This window comes from Athene cunicularia (assembly GCF_003259725.1).
Source record: "Athene cunicularia isolate RWA chromosome 7 unlocalized genomic scaffold, athCun1 chr7_part1, whole genome shotgun sequence".
NCBI classification, from domain to species: Eukaryota; Metazoa; Chordata; class Aves; order Strigiformes; family Strigidae; genus Athene; species Athene cunicularia.
This window is the reverse complement of record NW_020799107.1, coordinates 26,951,880-26,975,217: the sequence shown is the minus strand read 5'-3', so window position 1 is coordinate 26,975,217 and position 23,338 is coordinate 26,951,880. Positions and strand designations below refer to the sequence as shown.

At 40.4% G+C, this 23,338-nt stretch overlaps 1 protein-coding gene across 16 annotated transcripts in view; it reads right to left on the bottom strand.

Moving 5' to 3' along the window:
* The window catches only part of KALRN (kalirin RhoGEF kinase), a 360,200-nt gene that overhangs the window by 142,017 nt on the left and 194,845 nt on the right, over positions 1–23,338 (bottom strand). For all 16 annotated transcript variants that reach the window (XR_003398843.1, XR_003398844.1, XM_026853030.1 and 13 more), the window contains exons 19-32: positions 23,034–23,149; positions 22,336–22,458; positions 19,622–19,804; positions 18,442–18,560; positions 17,134–17,200; positions 16,116–16,225; positions 14,265–14,334; positions 11,876–11,965; positions 6,852–6,944; positions 5,226–5,337; positions 3,295–3,485; positions 2,772–2,873; positions 1,928–2,070; positions 501–603 (exon numbers count right to left, since the gene is read on the bottom strand). Coding sequence is in view for 14 of the 16 variants with exons in the window: in XM_026853030.1 (XP_026708831.1) it covers positions 501–603; positions 1,928–2,070; positions 2,772–2,873; positions 3,295–3,485; positions 5,226–5,337; positions 6,852–6,944; positions 11,876–11,965; positions 14,265–14,334; positions 16,116–16,225; positions 17,134–17,200; positions 18,442–18,560; positions 19,622–19,804; positions 22,336–22,458; positions 23,034–23,149 (1,622 nt within the window). In the remaining 2 variants the exon portion in view is untranslated. The remainder of the gene's footprint in view (positions 1–500; positions 604–1,927; positions 2,071–2,771; positions 2,874–3,294; positions 3,486–5,225; positions 5,338–6,851; positions 6,945–11,875; positions 11,966–14,264; positions 14,335–16,115; positions 16,226–17,133; positions 17,201–18,441; positions 18,561–19,621; positions 19,805–22,335; positions 22,459–23,033; positions 23,150–23,338) is intronic.

Sequence of the window (23,338 nt, the reverse complement as noted above, 5' to 3'; positions counted from 1 at the left end):
TATGTCCGCAAAGGGAGGGGTCCAGAATCACAGTCTCTGGGAAGGGTAGGTCTCCCAGGCTCTCAAGATAACAGCCAGGATCCCAATTTTTCTGTATTAATTGGTGTGTAAGCACCTGTATTTTTTCCAACAAACTACTGGTTTTAGTTCAGGGGGAAAATACGGAATATAACCATGTTTGCTGATTCAGAAGCTGGCTCCCACAGGGCAAGTTCTACTAGGGAAGAAAAGGCTGCTCTGGGATGTGTTTCTTCAGAGCCAATTCAATCTCTGTGTATTAACCACAAAGAAGCTGAAGCAACAGAGATGTTACCATTAAAACAGCAGTACTGTTGAGCACCTAGAAACGGCCTGGATTTTAACAGCCCAGCATAGGGGAATACAATTTTCAACTCACTCAGTAGAAGACAATTTGCTTTGTTTTGCCTCCTACTCTTGCTCTTCATTTACATTTTTCTGTGGGTGATTAGCTGCAGTGTATTTTCACATTTCAGGCCTACCTTATCGCTGTCCACTGTGTTCTGTGATGTCCTGGATGCAATGGAAATGGTGTCAGGTTGACTGCTGCCATCTCCTTGGCTGTCTGCATCATCTACTCCATCTCTGCAAAAGACATAATAAGGAAACAATGATGCTTAACACACCACCTTGGAACGTGCACCACTTTATAGGTGGATTTGAGAAGTGCCGAGTCAGCATGCCAGAGCTGGCATTACACTAAAATTACCTCACTGGTGCAGCCCATGTTGCTATATAGCTTGCAATTTAAAATTATGTCATCCTCAACCATAGGGTTGGGATTAGCACATAATCACGTTTGTTGCTGGAAAGAGTATGGCTATTGCCTGTATATTTAAAGCATAGGAGACTCCAGGGTTCAGAAACAGCTCTGTAGTGAGGGTGTCAGGCAGAAATTTTCCTTCAGTTAGACTTCTGCCTTAACCAAAACCATTCAGCCCAAGCTACACAAGACACTGAAGGAAGGGTTATTTCTCTTGTCTCACAGGAACCACATCTTCAGGAATTTAATACTAAGCCATAAAAATGATATCCAAACAAACATAAATAAAGACAGTGTAGACTTCTACAAGACTACTTATATGAATCTGCTAACAGAGGGTATTTTCTTCCCTTTTGATGTATAGATATAGTTCTATATTTTTACTGGTCTTTCAAAATAAACATTTAACTACAAAATACATGTTTAAGGACACACACACAAAATTAAGATCCCTGTTCTGTACTAGAAAACTCTTGCATTGGTGCATGTGCCCAGGAAGAAATGTCTGGATCTCTGCCTTGCTACAGGTCTCCTGGGTAACCTTGGTTGCTCATGCTTTGGATGCCTCTCTAACACAGCCTGAAATAAGAGAGTGATAAAACTTCATGAGGAAATGGAGATGCTCAAATTACAGGTGGCTTTTGGAAATACCAGCATGACAGCCTATAATTTCTATTTAATCCAAGATTTGAAGAAGATGACAACAAAAATTTAATACTACTTCACAGGGTGAAATTAGTTGTATTTGATGATGAAACACAGATTCTCCACGGTAGTAATATATTGTCATGGCCAGCTGTGATTCTCATTGTCAAACAGGAAAAATAAAACCTGTTAATACTCAAACGTGGAGAAGTAAATTCTACTTTGGGAAAGAAATACAACCTTGGACTCTGAATAATTTTTACTGTTCATTTCCCTCTAATACTTTGGAGTACTAAAATAAAAGACATTTGTATGTATATCATAGAAAAGCCTTCTAGCTACTTTTACCAAGACAACATATAAAAAGCAAAGATGATGAAAACTGGTTTTGACTATAGTGAGAAAAAGTAAGTGAATCCAGTAAAAAGCCCACAGACACTACACTGCTGTTGGTCAGGAAAACACTAGTGATTTCACATTGTACGGAATGACTGAGGTTACCTTCTACTGTTGTTTCGCTGCTTTGCTGGTGTCTTGGGGAGCTGAATTGGTTCTTTCAGAGCTCCTTTCAGATGGATAATCCTTTCTTGAATGACTTCCCGGATATTTTTGATCCATTCCTGTTTTGTTTCAATACTGGATGCCTAAAGTTCCACAAGGCAGAAAGACAGACACTTTATCATACTCCCAGCATGTCACCTCCTTATGTAGAAGAATCGTGGTTGGCCGATGAAAATGCACAATTAACTGTTTCTCCTCTCTGCTGTATTGTTTTAGCTCTGGAGTACCTGGTAACCCCAGGAGAACTGAGGGTATTTTTGCCAGACCTACTTGGCAAGCAACAGCAAAGCAGCTAAGCTCTAGATAAATATATTTAATGCTAGCAATACAGCATGCTCTGTAGAGGAGAAATAGGTTATCAGTGCGCAGCTGGGATTTCCTCAGACAAAATAACTATAGTATGAAATCTTCATTAGAAACTCACTTGACAGAAATGGCTGTCAGCTCTGGAGGTTTGAGGAATAGGTTGATTGTTGATAAGCCCAGTGGGAAAGGACTAAGAGAATTACACCTCCTAGCCAAACACCCTGAGATGTGCCTGGTGTCAGTGTGCAGCTGCTCAACCCAGGTCAAAAGAGGAGATGCAATTTCAGCAAGGCTGCACAACTGCACTGTCTGGATTCATACTGAGGTCTTAGAGCCGAATTGTTCCTGATGCAGGCATGACCCTGCTGACAGAGATGGAAGCTATGTGAATACAAGGAGGGAAGAAACTGAGCTTTCATTTAGTGTTCCCAAGGCCTGAACTAGCAGCTCTAAAAGAAAACTAGCAAAAAATACTTACTTTCAGCACTGTTTTATTGTCTGAGGATGGTGTCCGTCCAGACCACAAAGCAAATTTACAGGGATCTCCTTCAACATGTTCAGTCACACCCAGTTCTGAGGTCTAGTGTGGAGGAGAGATGAGGAGAGATTTCATATATATGAAGCCTCATGAGTCCAGAAAACTTTACATTTGTAGGAAGAAGTGAGGAGGCAGGGATGGATAAGGGAGTGAGATCTTGTCTCTGCTTTGCTACACACAGATAAAATAAACTATAAACCAGCAGGGCATGGCAGCAAAATGAAAGGCTTGAGTGATACCCCTTGCATTTCCCACCCACCCTTCACATCTCACTATCTTAAACCTCTCCAGACCCACTGTCAGCTTAGTCTCCAGATGAGCCTTGCAGGGTCCAGAGCCAGCCCTTTCAAGGTGGCATAAGTATCCTCAATCCAGCAGGGGGACATGTGAGCCATCCCCCAATCTCCACCTCTACCTATAAGAAAAACAACATCCAGAATATTTTCTTTGCAGCCACACCTACCAGTAACTTGTTCTTGTAAACATATTTTGTGTGTCCTGAAGAATCTTTGATCTCTTTGCTAAATACCAAAGAGATTTCAAAGAGAAACAAATGCCTCTCACGTCCTTTCCGAATGAGAGACTTGGGATCCCACACTTGGAAAGAATCCTGAAGAATCAGCTCTCCCTGGACGTCCAGGTTCTCATCAAACCCTAAAACCACAAAATAGATTGGTTTGTATTTGCTCTTGGGACCAGTAATGCCCAGAAACACCAGGGCAGTAAGGATTTGATATAAAAGGGCCTTTCTCTTTTTTTACGTATGTTTTGAAAAGACATTAATGGGCATCTATTGCCCCAGTGAAAGTAGTGAAAATAATGTTTCTTTTTCCTCTTGCAATGATATTATTATTTCATCAGAGACAAATACATCATATGTGCTAAATGAGACTGCTGCTAAATGTAGTAGTAATTACTTGAAGATATTATAAAGGTTTCAGTGATGGTTACTGTACACAAAACTGCAATGCAAGGAATCTTATGCATGTCAATGCAAATTCAGAGAAACATAACATGCAGTGGCTGGAAGTGCCCCATCACACCATGATTACTTCAAGCATGCTAACCCAACCTTCAAGGCCCTGTGAGTCCACAGCAGTGGCATGGGGGAGCTACATCTATGACAGCAGATTGGTAGGGTGTCTGAAACAAGTTTTCCAGGAAGAGTTTCTCATCTTCCAAACGGCATGTCAAAAACCTTCCCATGGCTGAGGATCACAGGGCTCCCTCCCCATAACTGGGAGACTTGAAGGAAAAGGGAGTCCCTAGCGCAAGGTGCCCTCCAAGCTGCTGTCTCAGTAGTTTGTGGGTCACACTGCCCTCCAGAGCTGGAAACTGCTCCTCCACTAGCACAGCCTGCTGTTGCTCATGCCAGATAGCCCTGGGAGAGCAGCAAGCAGCCCTGGTCCTTTCTCCAAATATTCACGAATAATGTTTTATTCAGAAGACAACTGTCCTGCTTGTCTACCCTAACAAAGCCATCCCTGCTTTATTATTATGTGGTGCTGGTCATCTCATGGGGACAGATTATCCAGGTGTTATTTTGGGAAACCTTGCTTTTAAACAGACATCACACTTAAACCCATCTTTGTAGTGTTTCTACCTATGCTGGGTCAGTTTGCCCCCCTGCAGTTTTAATCACCTGGTCTTAATGTGCTGCTTAGCTACTGGCACAATTTCCTTTTTCTTGCCTGTTTTAGTACTCTTCTTATTTCCTGGTTCTGACTCAAGCCAGGCTGGAAATGCTCTTCCCAGACCAAGAAAATGTTTGAGACAATAAAGCACTTCTGTCCAGAATAAAATTTTAAAAATACTCCACATATCAAAAAGCCAATAAAAGGCTTTTGCCTTTTGCACTTTGGTGCAATCAAAACATTTTTTCTGTAATTTTGAGATATTTTTTGATAATACTTTTTGCTCCTTTTAAATCTTTGGGATAATTACACTAACAGTTTGAAACACAAGCTGTTTTGACTCAGAAAACCGGAACTTTTTCTTTTGAAATGTTGAGACAGTATTTAGAAATGTTTTCATTCAATAATCATTAAGGCTGCCAGCAGCTAAACAGATACTGTTTTAGGAGGAGGTTTTTTGTTTCATTAAGTAAGAATGTTTTAACCGTATATATACATTTAACTGTATATATACATGTACATATGTGTATGTACATACATATACACATATAAATACAGATATACACACACCTAAGATACAAATAAATAAAACCCCAAAACTTCCTAGCCAGCTTTATTCTTCCAAGAATTCTGGAGAAATATCAGAAAGGAGCAACAGTATTGCTACAGTCAAATGGTACCAACTTTCTACACAAGTTACAAGAAGGCTTTATTTACTGGTGGTTCCCTCCCCTGCCCCAGCCACCCACCCATCTGCTACCTTCCAGCATGCTGACGTGCATTGCATCGTTGGCCTTCTTTGGGACACTGAGCATCACTTCCAGACCATCTTTGAGTTCCCCTTTGCCCTCCTCGCAGCAGGTTAGCAGTTCCTAAGAAGCAATGCAGAACACCTATAAACAAACTGACCAACGTGCTGGCTTTAAGTCAGATTGTTTTTCTTGGCAAGTAGAACACAGAGTTGCAACTGCTTCATTGATAGTGGCAAGAGAAAGCTGAACTGCATCAAAACACATTGGGGATAGAGCAAGATGACATAAGGTGCTCTTGAGTGAGACTGCGCTCAGAGGGTTTCCGGGGACTTATGCCTATGCTGCAGTCCCCAGTCAGTCCAGCTGTGCCAGCTGGGTTGCAGGACCCCGGCCTGAATCAGCAGTGTTGGTGAGTACCACAGTGCAGGCAGGGCTGGCAGTGTGCTGTGCCCAGGGCAGGGAGGTCCCTTCAGGAGAGATTCACCTGAGGAGGACACCAAAGCTGTGAGGACTGAAGGGGTGTTTCAGCTTTCCCGTTAGCAGATGGTTTGTGCAGTGGAGGCTCGCTGTCCCACAACACTCACAAGACTATGTTAAACTTGTTATTTCAGTGAACTGGTACAAAGCACAGATTTGTCAACACACTGAATATACTCAGTAAGTACCTTCCCAGTACAGCACATCACTCCTTTGGTATACATACACACAGGAAGCTTTAAAGAGATGCAAGTATCATATCTGGTCCTAGCTTTTCAAAGTCAGAATCTGACACTTAACTTCTCACCCAGATATTTTTTCTTTTGAAGTGATTAGTGTCTGGTTAAGCTAGATCTAAAATTCACCTACTCACAAGATACTGCAAAAGACTGTAACCAATTCACAACAAACCAACCAGGATTTTTTTTATGGGAAATGTTGATTTTTCACTTGGAAGTCCTTGCTTTGTATATGAATCTCTTCCCTGTTTTTCAAACACAAACATGTTAGGAAGCATTTCTTTCCAGAACAGGTTGTTAAGCGTTGGAATGGGCTGCCCAGGGAGGTGGTGGAGTCCCATCCCTGGAATGATTTAAGTCGGGTCAACATGGCACTGAGGGATATGGTGGAGTTGGGAACTGTCAGTGTGAGGTTAATGGTTGGAATGGATGATCTTCAAGGTCTTTTCCAACCTAGACGATTCTGTGATTCTGTAGTGCCAGTGAAGGAATCTCAGTCAAGAGTCAGTGAAATTTCCCGGTTCATTACTGCTGTCACTGAAGCCTTTAATCAAAATATTGCATGTCACAAACTTATCAAGAAGGAAAGCAAACAGTTCTGCCAACCCTTCAATTCCCTTTCCAATTTCTTGTTTTTTTAGGGTTAAATCCACTTGGATACAAAAAACCCACAGTTGAAACAGGTGATCAGTTTTTCACTGTTTGTTTTTTCCTGTCTGTGAGTCTTTTCCTTTAAAACACCCAACTTGATTTCACATTTTTTTGCTATGCTCAGGTCTGGGAAATAGGAGTAGCAGTTCAGCAGTAGCTGTTTACAGGTTATGAACAGGGGAGGAAGCAGCTCCCTTAAGAATAAGTTAATTCATTACACCTGTGAACTGCTCTGCATGAGCTGCTTTGGGCAGTTCACTAAGGTACCTTCAGTAGGAGTTGATATTTTGTGATCCTCTGGACAGGCTTGATTAAATAAGAAGAGATAGAGTTGGCCAGACCGTGTCTTTGCTGAATTTCCTAGAAGAGATAAAAACAGTAGTCAGTCATGGAAAAACTATTAACCCCCTGCCAGACAGAGCCATCCATAACTAATTTTAGCTCTGGATCTCTGCATTTCTTTGTCTAGTTTTTTAATTCTCTTTAAGCTCACATGCAAATAACTGTGGTTTAAGAGATGCTGGCAATAAACTGCAGAGTGCCCTTAAAGCCACTTAAACGGCAGGGGCCCTGTGCAAGTCAAACTAAGGCTGCTGAGTAAACTACACAGGCTTCGATTTAAATATGACTTATCTGTCATGTCAACTGGTTTCTCCTAGCTATGAAGGCTGAATTTTAACATTCAATTAAAATGGAGTGACATTAATTTAAATTGCATGAGTAGGGTGTAATTTAACTGTCTAAACATAAGCATCTAGTACCATTTGAGAGCCCTGGGGTCGCTGAAATATCCACATGGGAGTAACAGGTCTGACACAGTGCTGAGACACCTATGCTATTCTGAGCTGGCAGCTGGGGGCCAGGTACCCTTATGATACCTTTTGTAGCACTGAAGACTTCTGTTTTGTCACCTGAATCTCAACCAAAACGTCTGTGCTGATCAGTGTGATGTGTTGATGAACTTTAGAGACACTACAGATAGGCACCTGGTGAGATCTACAAAGGGTCCAGCTGCCTCCCTCTGGAAGGTTCCAGTGGGAGCTAGGAGCTCCTGAAAATCTTACAGAACCCTGATGCATGTATCATCTGAAAGACTTCAAAGTCAGGCCCTATAGGGGCAGATTGTCTGCTGAAGCAGAACAGGTTGGAAATCCTTCTGTCTTCGCCAGGCCCCCGGCATGCCTCCCCTTGCTCCTAGCCATCAGGAAATCCTCTGTGCCTAGGGGAGCAGATGGGAAGAGGGAATGGGACTTGTCTCCAGCTACTGGAGGGTAAATTTGAGTCTGTAAAGGGAAGAAGTTACTGAAGATGAAAAGGGAAGAGCTGCCAAGAATGGAGATTTTCTTTCTGTATACAGTCTGATTTTCTGCTGAGTACTAGTGAGGTTTCTGGGGTTTTTAGCTCCAGTGTTTATACTGGGATGCAAAAATAGCCACTTTTCACACAATGTGCCAGCAGGTTGGTTTTGGGTTTTTTTTTGTACTAAGCAAGTTTGTTTTAGAAAAAAATATCTCTGGTGCCATGAACAAGACCCAAAAGGGAAGAGGCTCTGTGTGGGGATTAATGGAGTTTGCATGAAGCTGAGTCATGGCTGGCTCCAAACAGGGACAGTGTCTGCAGAACACATGGCCAGGACTCAACTAGTAACTGCGGGAGCCAGCAAGACCTCAGCCATGTCTGTGAACTTCCTGGAGCTGGCAAAGTACACTTGTTTTTGTAGGATCTAAGTAATGAATTTAGCACTATTCCTTCCTCCCAGCTCTCTAAACAGCAGGACATAGTCCCAGGGAGATGCCAACTCTTCGGTCATTCTTTGCTCTGCTGGGATGCTCCCCAGTCAGACTGTGCAGAGACACAGTGTGTTGGTGGAATGACAGCAGTCCCTGCTGCACAGGAACCTGCAGCAGGGAAGCAATAACACTGCTACATGGCAATCAGACAAATACCCTGCTGGAAAGGGACATTATCCCTTCAGCTCCTTCCTCTGGTCCCTGAAGTGTTGGTGTAAGATGGCAGCCTGTTGGAGTGTGTCTTGGGTTGGCTTTGTAACACCTAGAGACGTCTGGACTTACTGTGGGTGGAGGTGGAAACTGGAGAGGTCTGTGCAGGGTAGAGCACAGACATTTCTCACGCACCTCTAAGCAACACGAAGCACAGATATATGAGCTGGCTTTGAAGCAGCTGGAAGGTTTCAGAACAAGATAGCCACAGGGCTCTGTGGTCTCTACTTTGCTCTGCTTATTGTTTAAAGCAAGCTTGGTTCACATTATGGTGTACCATCACTCCCCGTTACACACAACTTCAGTTATTCCTTGGGTAGAAAAGTGTCCTAAGGGCCTAGAAGAAATGAAGGTATCTGACAGGCACCATGTGCTGGCAGTTGTGTGTTGCAAACCAGATGAGCTGCAGAGCAGGATCAACGTGTAGTCTTACATGCAATGACAGAATCCCAGACAAACACCAAAAATATCCTCTCTGTAGGACAGCACAGAACCCTCACAGGCTCTTGGATGGACAACATGGAGACAGGAATACTTAAATACAATTTCATACCAAGAACTGCTGAATTTACCATGAAGCAGCGATGAAGTGCCCAGACTTTGTGTCAAATGTCTAACGAGATTCACAGATTAACGTAAGTCATCTAATTGTACATAGTTCTTTAGTAGGAGGACAAACTGCATCCTGAACTGGGTGTACAGACCAATGGCTTGCTGAGTAGACTGACTGAGCACTAAAACCCTCATGCAACATTTAGGTTTTGTAATACATGACACAAATCTTTGGTGAGCAATTTCAGAAAAAAATATTACTGAGACCCTGCTTGTGCCTCTGGCCATTTCCTAAGGGACGCTCCAGCTCAGTGGAAAAATTAATCAAGAACCATCATCCATGCAGAAACCTAATGCTTTGCAATGCTACCAAAGTCAATGAGCTTTACCACGGTCCACTCTGTAAATGATGGTCATGCAAGTTAAAGGTGTCCTGTGGCTTCCTGGCTATAACAAACTGATACTTCCCAAGATTTAAAGGGAAAAAGTATTCAAACTAGCAGAAGCATATAGATGACTGAACCAAACTCTGCCCTGACAGACGAAGCTCACTTAAATAGCAGACACTGAAATCAACTTGATCACCTCAATAATATGCTGATTTCCACCAGCTGACACATGTTGGTAATCAACAATATATCTTGCTAGCCTGAAGTATATGGTATTACAAATGTTAAAAATTGTTAAATACAGTAAGCATAATTTATCTTTGAAATTACTGAATGAAAACCAATTCTAAGTAAGGCAGTAATACTCTCAGATGATGAACAAGACAGGTACAAAAAGTGAAAGAATCAAATTAATGAGTCTACTGCAGTTATGAAAGAGTAAGCACACTAGTTCCATTCCTGATGCAATTTCTAGGTAATATAACCATACCAACAACTTCTGAATTTTATAAGCAAAGCAAGATCTGTAGGGAGGGAAGATAGCCATCTTTATCCTTTATTAGACTAATGCTATAGCATAAATTAGGCAAGTTACACAACTGAGAGTTTGTGCATAATTTTCCACCTGTATCAACTGGTCTAAGAAAAGAAATTGCTTTTCTCTACATATATGTCTTCACTTACGTCCTTAGAACATCCCAGATATAATAGCATCGCTAGTAATTCTCTTCACAGTTTCAGGTGAAATATGTCACTTATCTTTGCTCCTCCTAATCAGCTAACCCTTGCAGCCACGATCCCTGAAGCTGTAAATTTTCTATGGACTTGTTCAGACAGATTACTGGGACTGCTTGTTTCCAGCTCAAAGGTGGCTTCCTATGATTTATACAATCTGAGGGGTTGTACACTTGTGATCGTCAAGCAGGCTTCTTACTAAGGGGTGTTATTCTAGATAACTCACTCTCATCATCAGGGTGTTTTGGGAAATTCCAGGTTCTTCCTGAAAGAAAAGAACCAGCATTTCCCCTGTGTTCTTCAGGCCAAACTGTCCCCTGTACAGTCACTTAACCACAGCCACTTCACTATTAAGAAGGATCTACAGGTACTTCACACTACTTTAGTCACTCAGACTGAGTTACTCCTAGGTGATTTTTTGTGGGAGATAGCTTTCTCTTTTTGCACAGGCATCACTGGGTAGCCCAGCACAATTTCTACCAATGAAGGGAAAATATCTCCCCTTGCAAAACAGCACATGTTGACATGAATATTCACTATTAAGCAACATCAGGCTGGTTTCCAGCCCATATACTGAGCTGGAGTGGAAAAGCATAGCAGAGGAAATGTTTTTAACCTGTACGAACAACACTGATAGACGCCTAAGGCGGCTGAAATCCTCCACGAGTCATCAACCATTACAAACCATTTAACAGGCTCAAGCGCCACCTCCTGGAATATCCCTTTTAGTTCAATTCTACTTTTAGACCATTCCGTAAGGCAAAAAACAAGGTGAAAGAAAAAGGTGTTCAACATTTTTCTTCTGGCTCGTGTACGATATTTCAGTGTTGAGTTTAACTGAAATGCTATAACCATTGGCACGTAAAAAACCCCGAGGAACTGATTCATGTCAGCTGCCAACCACATCACAGGTTGGATCCTGCTGAGTGGTTACATTTGTAAAAAGATTTTCAATGCTTTGGAAAAGAAGTTTTAGCATTTTTTCAGAAAGGCAACTAATTAACACTATCAGCTAGCAGAAAAGCATGGCAAAATGGATGAAGTTCCAAAAAAAACTGAGGGAAAGCTTAGTTTAAAAGAACTCAAAAACTTTAAAGATTTTTCTCAGACCACAAAACTGGGATTGGAGCCTGCAAATATTTATCACCAGGTGTAGTGCTTGTAAGGGAAATGGTCTAATTGCAGTCAATGGAGTTCCTCACTAACATGATGAAGCAAATGTTTAATAGGGTGGGTAAAATTTGCAGAACAGGAGGACAGGATCTTGTTTTGGACTTAAGGATTTCAGGTCATAAAATATAATGGGATCTGCTTTTCATTTTACCCCTAAACTCAGAAATAGAGAGCACATCTAAACCAGATTTTAGAAAGGATTTGGTCTGAAAAATGCACAGAGGTTCCCATAAGAATGTGTGTCTCCATTAAAAATGAGTTGCCACACCGATGAATATCACACATCACACCACAGCCTATCAGTTTTCACAGCATGTGCTATCTGCAATGGAACAAAAAACCCAAATGACAAAGCACAAAAAGGAACCCGTTGCTCAGATGTAAAGAGGAGGTGTTTCAGCTGCACTGTGCGTGCTGAAGGAAAATTGCAATGGCTGCTTACATCAAAGAAAGTCCCTGCATGTTCCAGGATGAGCTGGTTGGAGTCAGGCTTGTTTTTGCAGTAGGTGACATACATCTGAAATTTATCTGCCTGTGAAAACAAACATCAAGAGGAAAGCATGGTAAACTATTTCTCTCTTCACACAGTCTTTCATTAAGGCTCATCAGGATAAATACAGGTGATAAATTCCCACCTCTTAAAGGAACATAAGAACTGCAATTTAAGAACAGAATACTTACAGACAGTTCATACCTTACCTGAACAGTTCCGATTGGAACGAGGTGCACCATTTAACTGCTACGGGAGGCTTTCTTTAATAAGTGCCACAGAGGTAAAGCCTAAAACTTTAATCCAGCTATAAAATAATTGCTAAGAGCTCTAACGATGTTACAAAGATTGTATCCAAAAGTCTGCAGGTCTCAAAGCCCAGTCATGAAGTGTTGGCTCTATCACCTACTTGCAGATAAAGCCAGTGTAGAAACTCTAGGCAAGACTCACCTAGCTTAAACTGGCTTGAGCTAACATTTTTGATTTGAGACTGGCTCAGATTTGTGACGCCTGGCCTAAGCTTGCCTTTCCTACCTTGGTTCAGACATTAATGACTCAAACTTTATGTTGTGCTAGGAGTGTTTTGCATTGCATTTCCTAATTTATTTATTTTTATGAGGAAATTAAAAGCATCTGTGCACTCCTGCCTTACAGCAGTTTCATATTACTGAAATCTGGTCTCAGGGGAAGGTAGGCAAACAGAAGAGGAGGATGGACTCCTTTTATTACTATGGCATTTTTTATACCAGGTACCTAAATAACAAGATCCTGCAATTGGGCAGGCACTTTTGTATGTATCTCTGTAACCATACACACAGCTCTGGACGTGTACTACTGCTGAGATGATGTGGTAGAATCTTAAAATACCATTAAGATTTTGCACAGAATGATATGTAAATGTGTCCATCTTTCATAAATATGTAATATCTTCTTTGTAAACAATATTTCTGAATCCATTTCATCAACATTTCTGTCATGTTTTTAAATTAAAACCCCATTAGAAATCATCCAAACATGTTTATTTTTTGTAAGTGAAAATTTTGCATAGTAACTTTTAAAATACTAATTTCCAGCTTTGAAATATGAACAAAACCATCAGAGAAAACATTAAGATGGCTGACTTGCCTGGTAAATATTCTGAAAAGAGAACAGCTTTCATACAGACAAATTACTGCAGCAAATTCCCAGAATCTCCTATGCCCATGAAGACTCTTAGCATCAAGACTTCAAAGTCCTGTTGGAAATTATCCTGGCATTAGGTAATAGAATGAGAGAGCACAGTGGCTCAGCAATTTGACAGTAACTTCTGAAGAAAAATGTTGATAAAATATGTTGTTCACATCTTTGTAGAGGTCTCATGGCATGACTAAAATTCTCTAAGGAAGGCATATTAAGATTTTAAATGTCCTCCCAGAGCTCTTCACAAAGAAATGAATGTAACCCCTAAATACAGGTTTGGTTTGATAAAGTTCTGTTAAAACAGGAACCAGCAGAGGTAAAAGCTGCCATCCTGGTTTTAGCTGGGATAGAGCTAATATTTTCTTCTTGGTAGCTAGAATACTGCTGTGTTTTGGATTTAGTATAGGATTTGATATGAGAAGAATGCTGATAATGCACCGATGTTTTTAGTTGTTGCTAAGAAATCAAGGACTTTTCAATTTCCCCTGTCCTGCTAGTGTGCAGCTTATACAAGAAGCTGGGAGGGAGCAGAGCCAAAGCAACAGACCCAAACAGGCCAGTGGACCACTCCGTATGATACAGTGTCATGCTCAGTACATGAGGGTTGAACAGGAAGCTTGCTCTCACTTCTGGGATTACAATTTCAGGATTTTTACTTCTACGGGATCACTAGCCAGGAACAGGCTGGGCATTAGTCAGTGCGTGGTGAGCAATTGCACTGTGCATTACTCATTTGTATTTTCTATTATTACGACAATTATTATCATTATTATTTAAATTTTATTTTACTTCAATTATTAAATTGTTTTTATCTCAACCTACAAGTCTCCTTACCTCTACCCCTCCAGTTCTCCAGGGTGGGCAAGGATGAGCGAGCAGCTGTGTGGTGTTTGGCTGCTGGCTGGGTTTAAACCATAAAGCTGTACTGGTTAGTGTGGGACAAGGCAGAGGCTCTGGAAAGCCTTCACACCACTGCTCAGGAGAGTTAAGGGAGGGAACCTTTCACCTGGGGGAGTTGAAGGACAAAGCAGTTGTAGTTCCAGATTAGCTCCTAATCTCATTTATCACTAAGGACATAACCCTTGCACCAATTCACAGCTTGTTTCCATTTATACTGGAAGAACTAATTTGAATAAATAATGAAAATAAGCTGCCTCATTACCCAGGTGACAAAGCAGTGGCCCACATCCTCAGGCAGTTGTTCATATTTCTCCAGTTCTTTCAGAAAAATGCTGAAAAAGGAAGACACCAACATAATTAAATTCAAATACCCAGGAGAAGAAGAATGACCAATGGGTTAATGAGTGTTAATGATCAATACTTGTATCTTGATTATAAGGCTAACCAAGTGTCCTGTCAGTGGAAAAAATGTGTCCTTGCCGAGGTTTGCTTTGGTTTTTGAGCACAGCCATGCCCAACTCCCCTAGAAAGGAAAAGGTTGCAATCTCTAGTAGGGGGTCAGTGTATTCAGGATTGCAAAGCGATATTCAGCAGCCAGATCATGGATTTTCAAAAAGATCTTGTGCAGTGGTTTGGAGGAAGAGTAAAAAAAGAAGCCCGAAGTTGCCAGCTTTCCATCACCAAACTTGGCACACTGAACAAAGGAGAACACTTTAAACAAGCTTGATACTTCATAGGTAAGCAGTAAACTCCCAAAATACAGATTTTGTAATCAACTCTCTCCCAACACATTGTACCAGGAGTGACATCTCTGTCTGCAGATAGAGACCAGTACAATGCCTGGGTGGAAAGAGGAATGTCAGACAGAAGATGCAGAAGCAGAACCAACTGAATGTGCTGTTTTCCCCAGCCCTAAATCAGGCTGGGGAATGCATTAACATCGCCAGCCAAAGCAGAAGATTGTGGAAACAAGGTGGGGACAATTTATTTTAGCATTGCTAGAAGTTTTAGTGGAAAAGGATTATGCAGAAGCAGCAGGCTAGAGGAAGATGGGTCAGAGAAAGAAGAAATGACAGTAAGCAGGGAGCTGAGGGTTGAAAGGGTGGTAGATGGAAGCAAGGGAAAGTACAAAAGGAGAATAATCAGATGGCATCATGGTCACTAAAAGGTAAATACACCACCACAAAGAGAGGGGAAGTGGGAAGGCAACTGGGTGATCCTAGCATAGTTTTAAATGGGGGAAGAATATTTACCTGTATGACAAGGCAATTCCTGTGGGATGGAATTCAATTAATCTATTACTTACTTTTTTTTGTAATGTAATATGTAGTTAGTAATGGAATATGTAGTTTGAATATACTATCCTCATATGCTCTGAAACTGATTGCACAAAAGCATGCATATGGCAACCTCTGCTGAACCATATTTACGTGTCTGTGATAGAGCATTTATCTGGCTGCAGCACTGAAAATCATACAGAAATTCAACAGAGAAGGGTTTTCTGATTTGTTTTCAGCTGTTTTGGTTTTGAGGTGTAAATGGAAGGTAGACTTTGAAATTCAGACTGAACTTGTGGGATTCAGTACCCCTAAATGTTAAGTTTATAACTGCTATTGCATTCACATTATAGCAGGGAAACAATGACCACTAATCTGATCTGATAGACAGTCTTATGTTGATAAAAGGGACTAGTTAGTTACAGATTAAATATGGAGTCTCCAAGAAGTGGCAGAAAAGCTACTTATTAACCCAGCTCATGTCACCCATTCCTTTTTTTCCCCTTCATGTTTTACAAGAGATCATATTTCTGACCGGTAAACTTCCATACCACATCTTGTGCTGTGAGATGAAAAGCATGTATAGGACCACAAAGCATTGGTATAATATGACTTTAACATTGTTAACCAGCTGAAGGCAAAGTTTAAACTAAGATGTAATTCATTTTTGTAAAAGAAAGAAAACAAGAAATCAAACATTATTTTGCAAATCTGGATAAATTGCTTTACACTCCTGTGTGCATTGTACTGTAGGCGTTCACTGCAGACACCATGTAGATGTATATACATGTCTGGTTTCCTTAGTAAACATTAACAGAACTATTAGGAAAACCTACTTGTTATGAAAGTCATATATCTCCTGAATATTGCCAAAGATGATGTGTTCTTTATTAAGGATCCCAGCAGGTATTTCTTCCACTCCACTTGTCATTTCCCAAAGGTAAGTCTGGAAGACACCGGCAATTCTTAGCTTTGTGAATAAATGCAGTGAAAAAGAATAGATCTCTCTGTTTTATTGCCAAAGGCACAGGCTGACAAGAGAACTATGTAGTTTGAGATTAAATAAACAAGTTAAAAAAAAAAAAGTTCATGTCAGAGAAAACTCTCCAGAGAAATTCAAAGTGGTGACACTTAGAAGTTGTCTGAGGAAAAAGCAGAAACATGCCAACAGCACCTGTCTCTGCTGTCCAGCTGATGGTATCCAAAAACTGCAGGCAGAAACAGTTGAAAGATAAAATGGATTTGCCACTTCAGTAGCATTAGATACATAAAAATCTCTTTCAAACTGCAGGAATGTAAAAGCTGACAGACTTTACTGACATAAACTCTGCTTTTTGCCCCGAGTATCATAGTGCCCTTCAGGAACACCCTGCTGTAGAGCTAGACAAGGTGTTTGACAGTGCAAATCCAGCTCTTTCTCTAGCATCAGATGATCCACAGAAATAGATTTGAATTCTTAAGAAAATGTTCCATGATTCAAAAAAGACTAGAAACCAACAAATTTTAGGTCAACATGCAAATACATTGCTCTTTACTGAATCCCAGGACATTGCACTCTGCAGGGGTGAGCACAGGTTTGTAACTAAAGGCACACGGGTGTCTCCGGAGGTGCAGACATTTACAGCTATGGGTGGGGAGCGCAGGGCACACTTCAGCCAGTGGGAGACAAGCTCCCTCTGCTGCCCACCCAGCTCCCTCCACCAGCAGGACATAGCTCTGCAGGCAGACACCGACGGTGGTACCCTCACACAGATTCTGGTCGAGGTCAGCCTTTGCAGCACAGCAAACATCACCACTGCAAAGGATAGCATGTCCTTCCTGAAAATACTGGAGACATCCCGAGCTGTAACTTACCTCTAAACATTCGTGTAAGTCCCTGACATAAGCTTTTTCTGTCTGAAGCAGCTCAGCCATAATGAATCTGGAGAAAAGAAAGTATTTCAGGTGTTTTGGACATTATAGGTGTTTGTACAATGAACAGAATACAAAACTTCCTTGTGTTTTCTTAATGAATCAGTGTACTTCCACTCTAAACCTTCAGCTGCCTTAGTCTGCACTTTTCAGCTCCATGAATGAAATACCACTTCATAATCTCGTCCCTTGTAGGATTATTTTCTAAATAGCTTTGCTGCATAAAATCCTATTAAGTTGTATTTCTGCAACCCTAAGTTGGGATTTACCATCTACATGACCACCCTTAACAGTCAACTGATTTTCAGAATTGTTTTTTTCTCAGGAGTAAGGACTTGAGATTCAACAACAACACTTATATCTTCACTAACAGTCAGTGGTAAGTCACCCTGAATCTTGACCTTCAGTGGCAATTCAGATGGATTTGGGAGACACCACTACTTTAAGAGGCTTTGACAGCTTGATATTTGACCAGAGAAAATCCAGATTGCTGGGAAGCTCGACAACCACATCTACAGTGCCTGAGGCTGAATATCTCAAAGTTTAAATGCCCAATGTTTTGAAAATGTGTCACAGACAGCCTGAGTGTAACCACTGTTCCCTAAAGTAGAAATGGTTTCTTATCACAGTTGTGTGCTATAGTGACAATTTCAGAGGCTGAGAAGGGTTGTACATACAAATGCTTTCCAGAATATTCTCATGCAAAAATTAAGACAAAATACTGTGAAATTAGACTGTTTCTAGATTTAAGTGCAACAAGCACTCTCCAAATACTTCCTTGAGTATGAAATATTTCCAGTTCTCTCAGTCCTACACCCACTGAAATGTGAACCTAAACTCCAAGTGAACTCTTGTGTTACCGAAACACTGTTAATTCCCCTGGATGTCATTGGAGCTTAGATAATACCTAGACATATAAAGATGCTTCTAATTTTTTCCTGTTCATTTTACTTTTCACATACAGCCATAAGGAAATTATGACAATGAGTATCTCCATGACAGCAGGGTCTGACTCACTCCTTTCCCTTTCCAACTGTGACTTCTGATTAAAACCAAAAGAAATTCAACCTGTATGTTCTGAAATTTACTAACCTACAAGTCACAACTTCTGCCCTACACCTCTAGACTCATCTCAGTAGCTCCACAGCTGGAAGGAATTATACAACTGTCAGTCAGTTCTGGCCATGAAAATATCATAGAATCACTTTTAGATAATGTGTCATGACACACTATGAGCATTTGGGGACATACTCTTTCTTTCTGGCTGACTTTCTTTTTTCTTCATTGACTTCATGATTTGCATCTCGCAGCTTTACCTCCCGGTCTGAAAGACTTGCTGGAATAATATCTAGTTCTAGGTCCTTGTTATCCTAGAAAAAAATGACAGTACAGATTTAAAATTCATTGTAATCCTATTGTTGTGAAAAATGCAGCATGTTCATGAGGATCAAAGGGATAAGGAAAAAAATGTCAGAAAGAAGGAAATTCAAAGAGATTCAGAAGAACTAGCGTGAGAAGGAAGGAAGTAGGAAGGTGAGAGAAATCTTAAAATAAATGTTAACTATGAGATTTATCATAGTCTTCACTGTTACTTGTATCTAGGAATAGGTACTGATGACAAACATCTACATTTTACCTTACTCCTTTCACATCTAAATTAGTCGCCTAGTACAGAACTTCATAAATAATCTGATAGAGCACTATGCAGAGACAATCCCAAATTCCAATGGCCTTCTGCCATGGAAATACCTTGCCAGACTGTGGTTAGTAACTTTGTGTAAACCAGAGACCCTATAAGGAACAGTACATTTAAAGTATCTTGAGAGTGTGAGGGAATATATTCCTCTCTTTGAAACTTAATTTTGAAGGATGGTTGACTGAAAGGCTTTTAAGGTGTTTCTGTTTCTGGCACTCCCCCTTAATACTGTGGCCAGGGAATAGCAGGAGGTTCTAATTTTTGTTTCTCTTGTGTTGCTCTATTTCACCTAAAAGACTTCAAAGATGAGGTTGGGGATCAATTTTTTTGTTAGTTAAAGGATGAGAGAATGGAAACTTACAGTCAAAGCCTGAGTTTGACTGAAAATAATGGTGTGGGAGCAGAATTTATGACTTATGCTAAAATTAACACAGACTTTTATTCAAATAATGTGTTTCCCTCTCCTTCCCAGTAGCTGTATGGTCTCCTGGAGAATGGTGCTAACATTTGTTCATAAAGTCTTTCTGATCTTCATCTGTCTCTACCTCATATCACTGATCTGCCACAAAAAAACCATTTCTCTTCAGAGTTCTGAGCTTGGCTAAGTAGGTTGGCTGGGTTTTAAGCATTTCTAATGGATACACAATAACCTGCAGCATTAATGCCATAGCCTTCACTTCTCTCTGTGACTTTCAGCTTTGGTATAAACCCCAACAGGACATGGATTTACAGTACCTCTGTATTGATTCCAAGGGCTTTTTCCAGGGAGTAGCGGTATTTCCCCATCCTGAGAGAGAAGTCACGGTAGCGTTTGTCAACGGTGGTAACCCACTTCCTAATTTCAGTGGCGTGTATATGTCCTTTTTCTACAAAGCTGTCAGCCAGCTGGATGAGGAGCTTCACTTTTTCCTTTGTTTGCTGCTCAAAACATGGTCCTTGGTTATGTCGCATTATTATTTCCTTTGCTTTTAATTCACACAGCAGTCAGAAGAAGCTTGCATTTTTTTATACACCATTAAAGAGTGCCTGTACTTCATCTTACACAGAATCAGATGCTTTAAATTTTGCCCAGTAAAACATGAAAGGAATGACATTTTTATAAGGACATTTAAGAAGCTGCAGGAGAAAGAAAAAGTCAGGGGTTTGAAACCACACACACACAAACACATACGGAAAACGTGTTGGAAGTTAGACGTGCCTCCTTCCTATAACAAAAAACTTGATTTTTGTGAGCCTTGGAGCAGAAGACAGGATTTAAAAATCATACCTCATAAAACACACCAAGTTTCTTTGAATCTATACCTAGGTGGTTCTGCAGACCTGTGGAGGCAGGTCATTAATATACCACATATCAGTTCAGGAAGTGAGTTTGAGTCACTACTACTCTGTTTTAGAAACAAACAGAATTTAAATCCAAATTCCTGGTCTACTATAAAATCCTCCATTGGTATTTTAGTTCCAGCTAAAGCATTACAAACTAAAAGATGCCTGAACTCCAAAATATACACTGAGCCCCCAAACTTTTCAGAGGTCTTTTCTATTCTACTTGGGCTCTGGCTGCCCCTTAGTCACTATGGTTTTCCATGTTGAGAAACTTTGTGCAAATCTGGCACAAAGGAGGTAGCTATAATTTTTACTCTAGATTCCAAATCTACCCCAGAAACTGAAGGTGCCTGGACCCTATGTTTGAGCCAACTCAAGGACAAAATGCTTATAAAAAACAAGATATCAACTGTACAGACTGCATTCCAGCTGTAATGCACATGTTAATCCCCAAAAGCAAAAGGAGAATCAGTTGTATCTCCAGAGGTACTGGCAAGCTGCTTTTCAGAGATGGAGAAAACTTTCCGCTCTGCCTGAAGCAAGACATGCTGTCAGGTACTTGACATTATCAGCAATCTGGCCACAGATGGACAAATGCATGTCAGACCAAAAAACATCTAGCAGATTTCAAACACAAAACTAAATTCAAGAAATTTCACCAGCAAAATAAATTAACTCCTGAATCATAGGTCATTTTAACAAATTAATTAAGTACTTAAGCAAGGGTAGGCATGGAGAAGTAAAAATGTGACTTCCTGCTATATTTAAAGGGTGTTTCATTACCAAAAACTACTGGTGGTTTTGCTTTCCAAACAATTGACTTGGCTAGAAAGTTATTGGGATCAGGAAGGTTTTCAATTACAGCTTAATCTGAGAATAACATCAGTCTGGAAGTGACATGCATTTACCAGATTGCACGTGGCAGTGAAAATATCCTAGGTCAGCAGTAGGAAAGTGATTTACTAGAGCCCTAGGGAGCAAGAGTAGATGTGTCAGTGTAAAGAACAGCCAGTAATGATCAATAAAGAAGAAGGTATAAAACTCAATCCTAGGCTAAATCAAGAGCAGAAATAGTTTGGAAATTTCAGGATTATTCAGGATTATTATGATCAAATTAAATTACAAATTGGAACATGATTTCAGGCAGATTGATGATGGGTGGTTAGCGGCCAGAAGTATTATTAAAAGAATGTTGTACAGGTCCTGCTTGATTAAATTAACTTCCATCCACTGCTAGTTATCTCCCATTTTCACAAACACGCAAGCTAACCAAAAAGGAAGGAGACAAGAACACCACAAAGCCTGTGAATCAAACCCATGTAAGAGGGACAGCCTAATAAGGAATTTAGGGATTACAGAAGATCAATTTCAGGACACAGTGAAATGAAGCTGCATAATATGAAAGCCATGGTCTTGCTGCAGTCCGACTTTGCAGTTTAGATCCTTATCGGTGACTGTTAATACCCCTGTGGATTCACTGTCTGTGAATTACCTATGGTTTGAATTAATTTGTCTGAGGCAGATCCAATCACCATTCCTCTGTAAACTCCACCAGATTTCTCAGAATTGCTCCATATATAAATTAATAGATTCTTGGTAATGCAGCTTTGTAAAAAAATGTTCACCCCAGAGTTTACAAAGGCATTTATTTAAAGTATTTTTTTGGGATCAGCATATTATTTCTAATGAGATAAATGATCATCTGTGATCAACACAGCTGGAATTAATGAAACAAATTGTGGCTGCAGTGACAAAAGAAAGAGACAGGGAATCCAAAACAACCTTGGAGATGTTCAGATCAATTAGTTACTCTATACCATACTTTTATGATTGTTTGAGGATGGAATTAGTGTTAGTCTCATTAGGTTGTTGTGAACTCTGTATGCAAATTTCTCTCTCTTCTGATCAGAACAGAAATGCTCCATAACCAGTACAGACCAAGGGGGAGAAAACCTTCTTTTTGTGCCTATGCCTTGCTAAAAATGAAAGATCACTGCTCTCAAAAGACATTTATCTTCTGTGCTAGGGATGTCAGGAGGAAAACACAAAATCAAGAGATTTAAGGCCCTGAAACAGGATCATAAACATAGACTAAGGCAGATGCCATAATTAAAGTCACTGTTTACCTTGGCAGGTACCCTGAATTCCCCATATTCCTTCAGGAGTTCCTGAGTTTCTTCTGCTGATTCCCCTGTGGAGTTGTGAGTAGAGAGGTAATACTCGCCTGTTTCTTGGATCCAGTCTAAGGCCTGTGAATGTCAAAAACAACCAAAGGAAGAACAAAACAAACAGTCTTTGTAATTCAATAACTAATCCTCTGACAAAAAAAAATAAATCTGCCAAATAAAGGATATCAAATCCATTGGCACTTAATACTGTGTATGGTAAAACACTTTCCAGGAACACATGAAAAGAACACAGTAATCAAAGCAGGTGGGAGAGGATACAAAAGGTGTTGTATGTTTTCTAGGAGAAAAAGGAATGTAGGGAATTCTACCTATATACAGATAAATCTGCACACAGAGAAAGCAGTTTTCTCATTCAGTAACAGCTCAATGAAAGAAGCTTGCTCTTATATTTATTTTCAAAAAAATGAACAAATCCAGAAATTAATCTGGCCTGGCAAAACCACTTAGTTTTGTTGTTGGATTTTTAAATTTTCTTAAATGTTTTTTAAAATCTACATTTGCCATGTTTTCAAAAGTTACAGTTTTTAAATACAATTTGAGATTGCAATAGCAACCCCTCACACAGGCATTACATGGATAGAGGAAATATTCACACACTGACAGGACAGAAAGACGAAGTGGGGTTTTTACACTACCTGCTTGGCACTGCGCTCAAAGACAACATATTGTTGGCACTGATCTAATCTCCGCTTCTTCAGGGTCCAGAAGTGAAGGACCCGGTTCTCCCTCTGCAGCAGCTCGCTCAGAATGGCTGTAGGGCAAAGGAAAACATCTGTGTGGTTAGTGATTATGTGCATGCATACAGAAATAAACCATAAAAAGCTTAATTTACGCACTCTGCCTGGACCACATTCCTAAGAGCAGAGCCCCTGAGATTGCACTTCTTAAAAACAAGCATTGATTCAAAGGGGCTGCTTTAAAAAAAAAAACAAAAACCCCA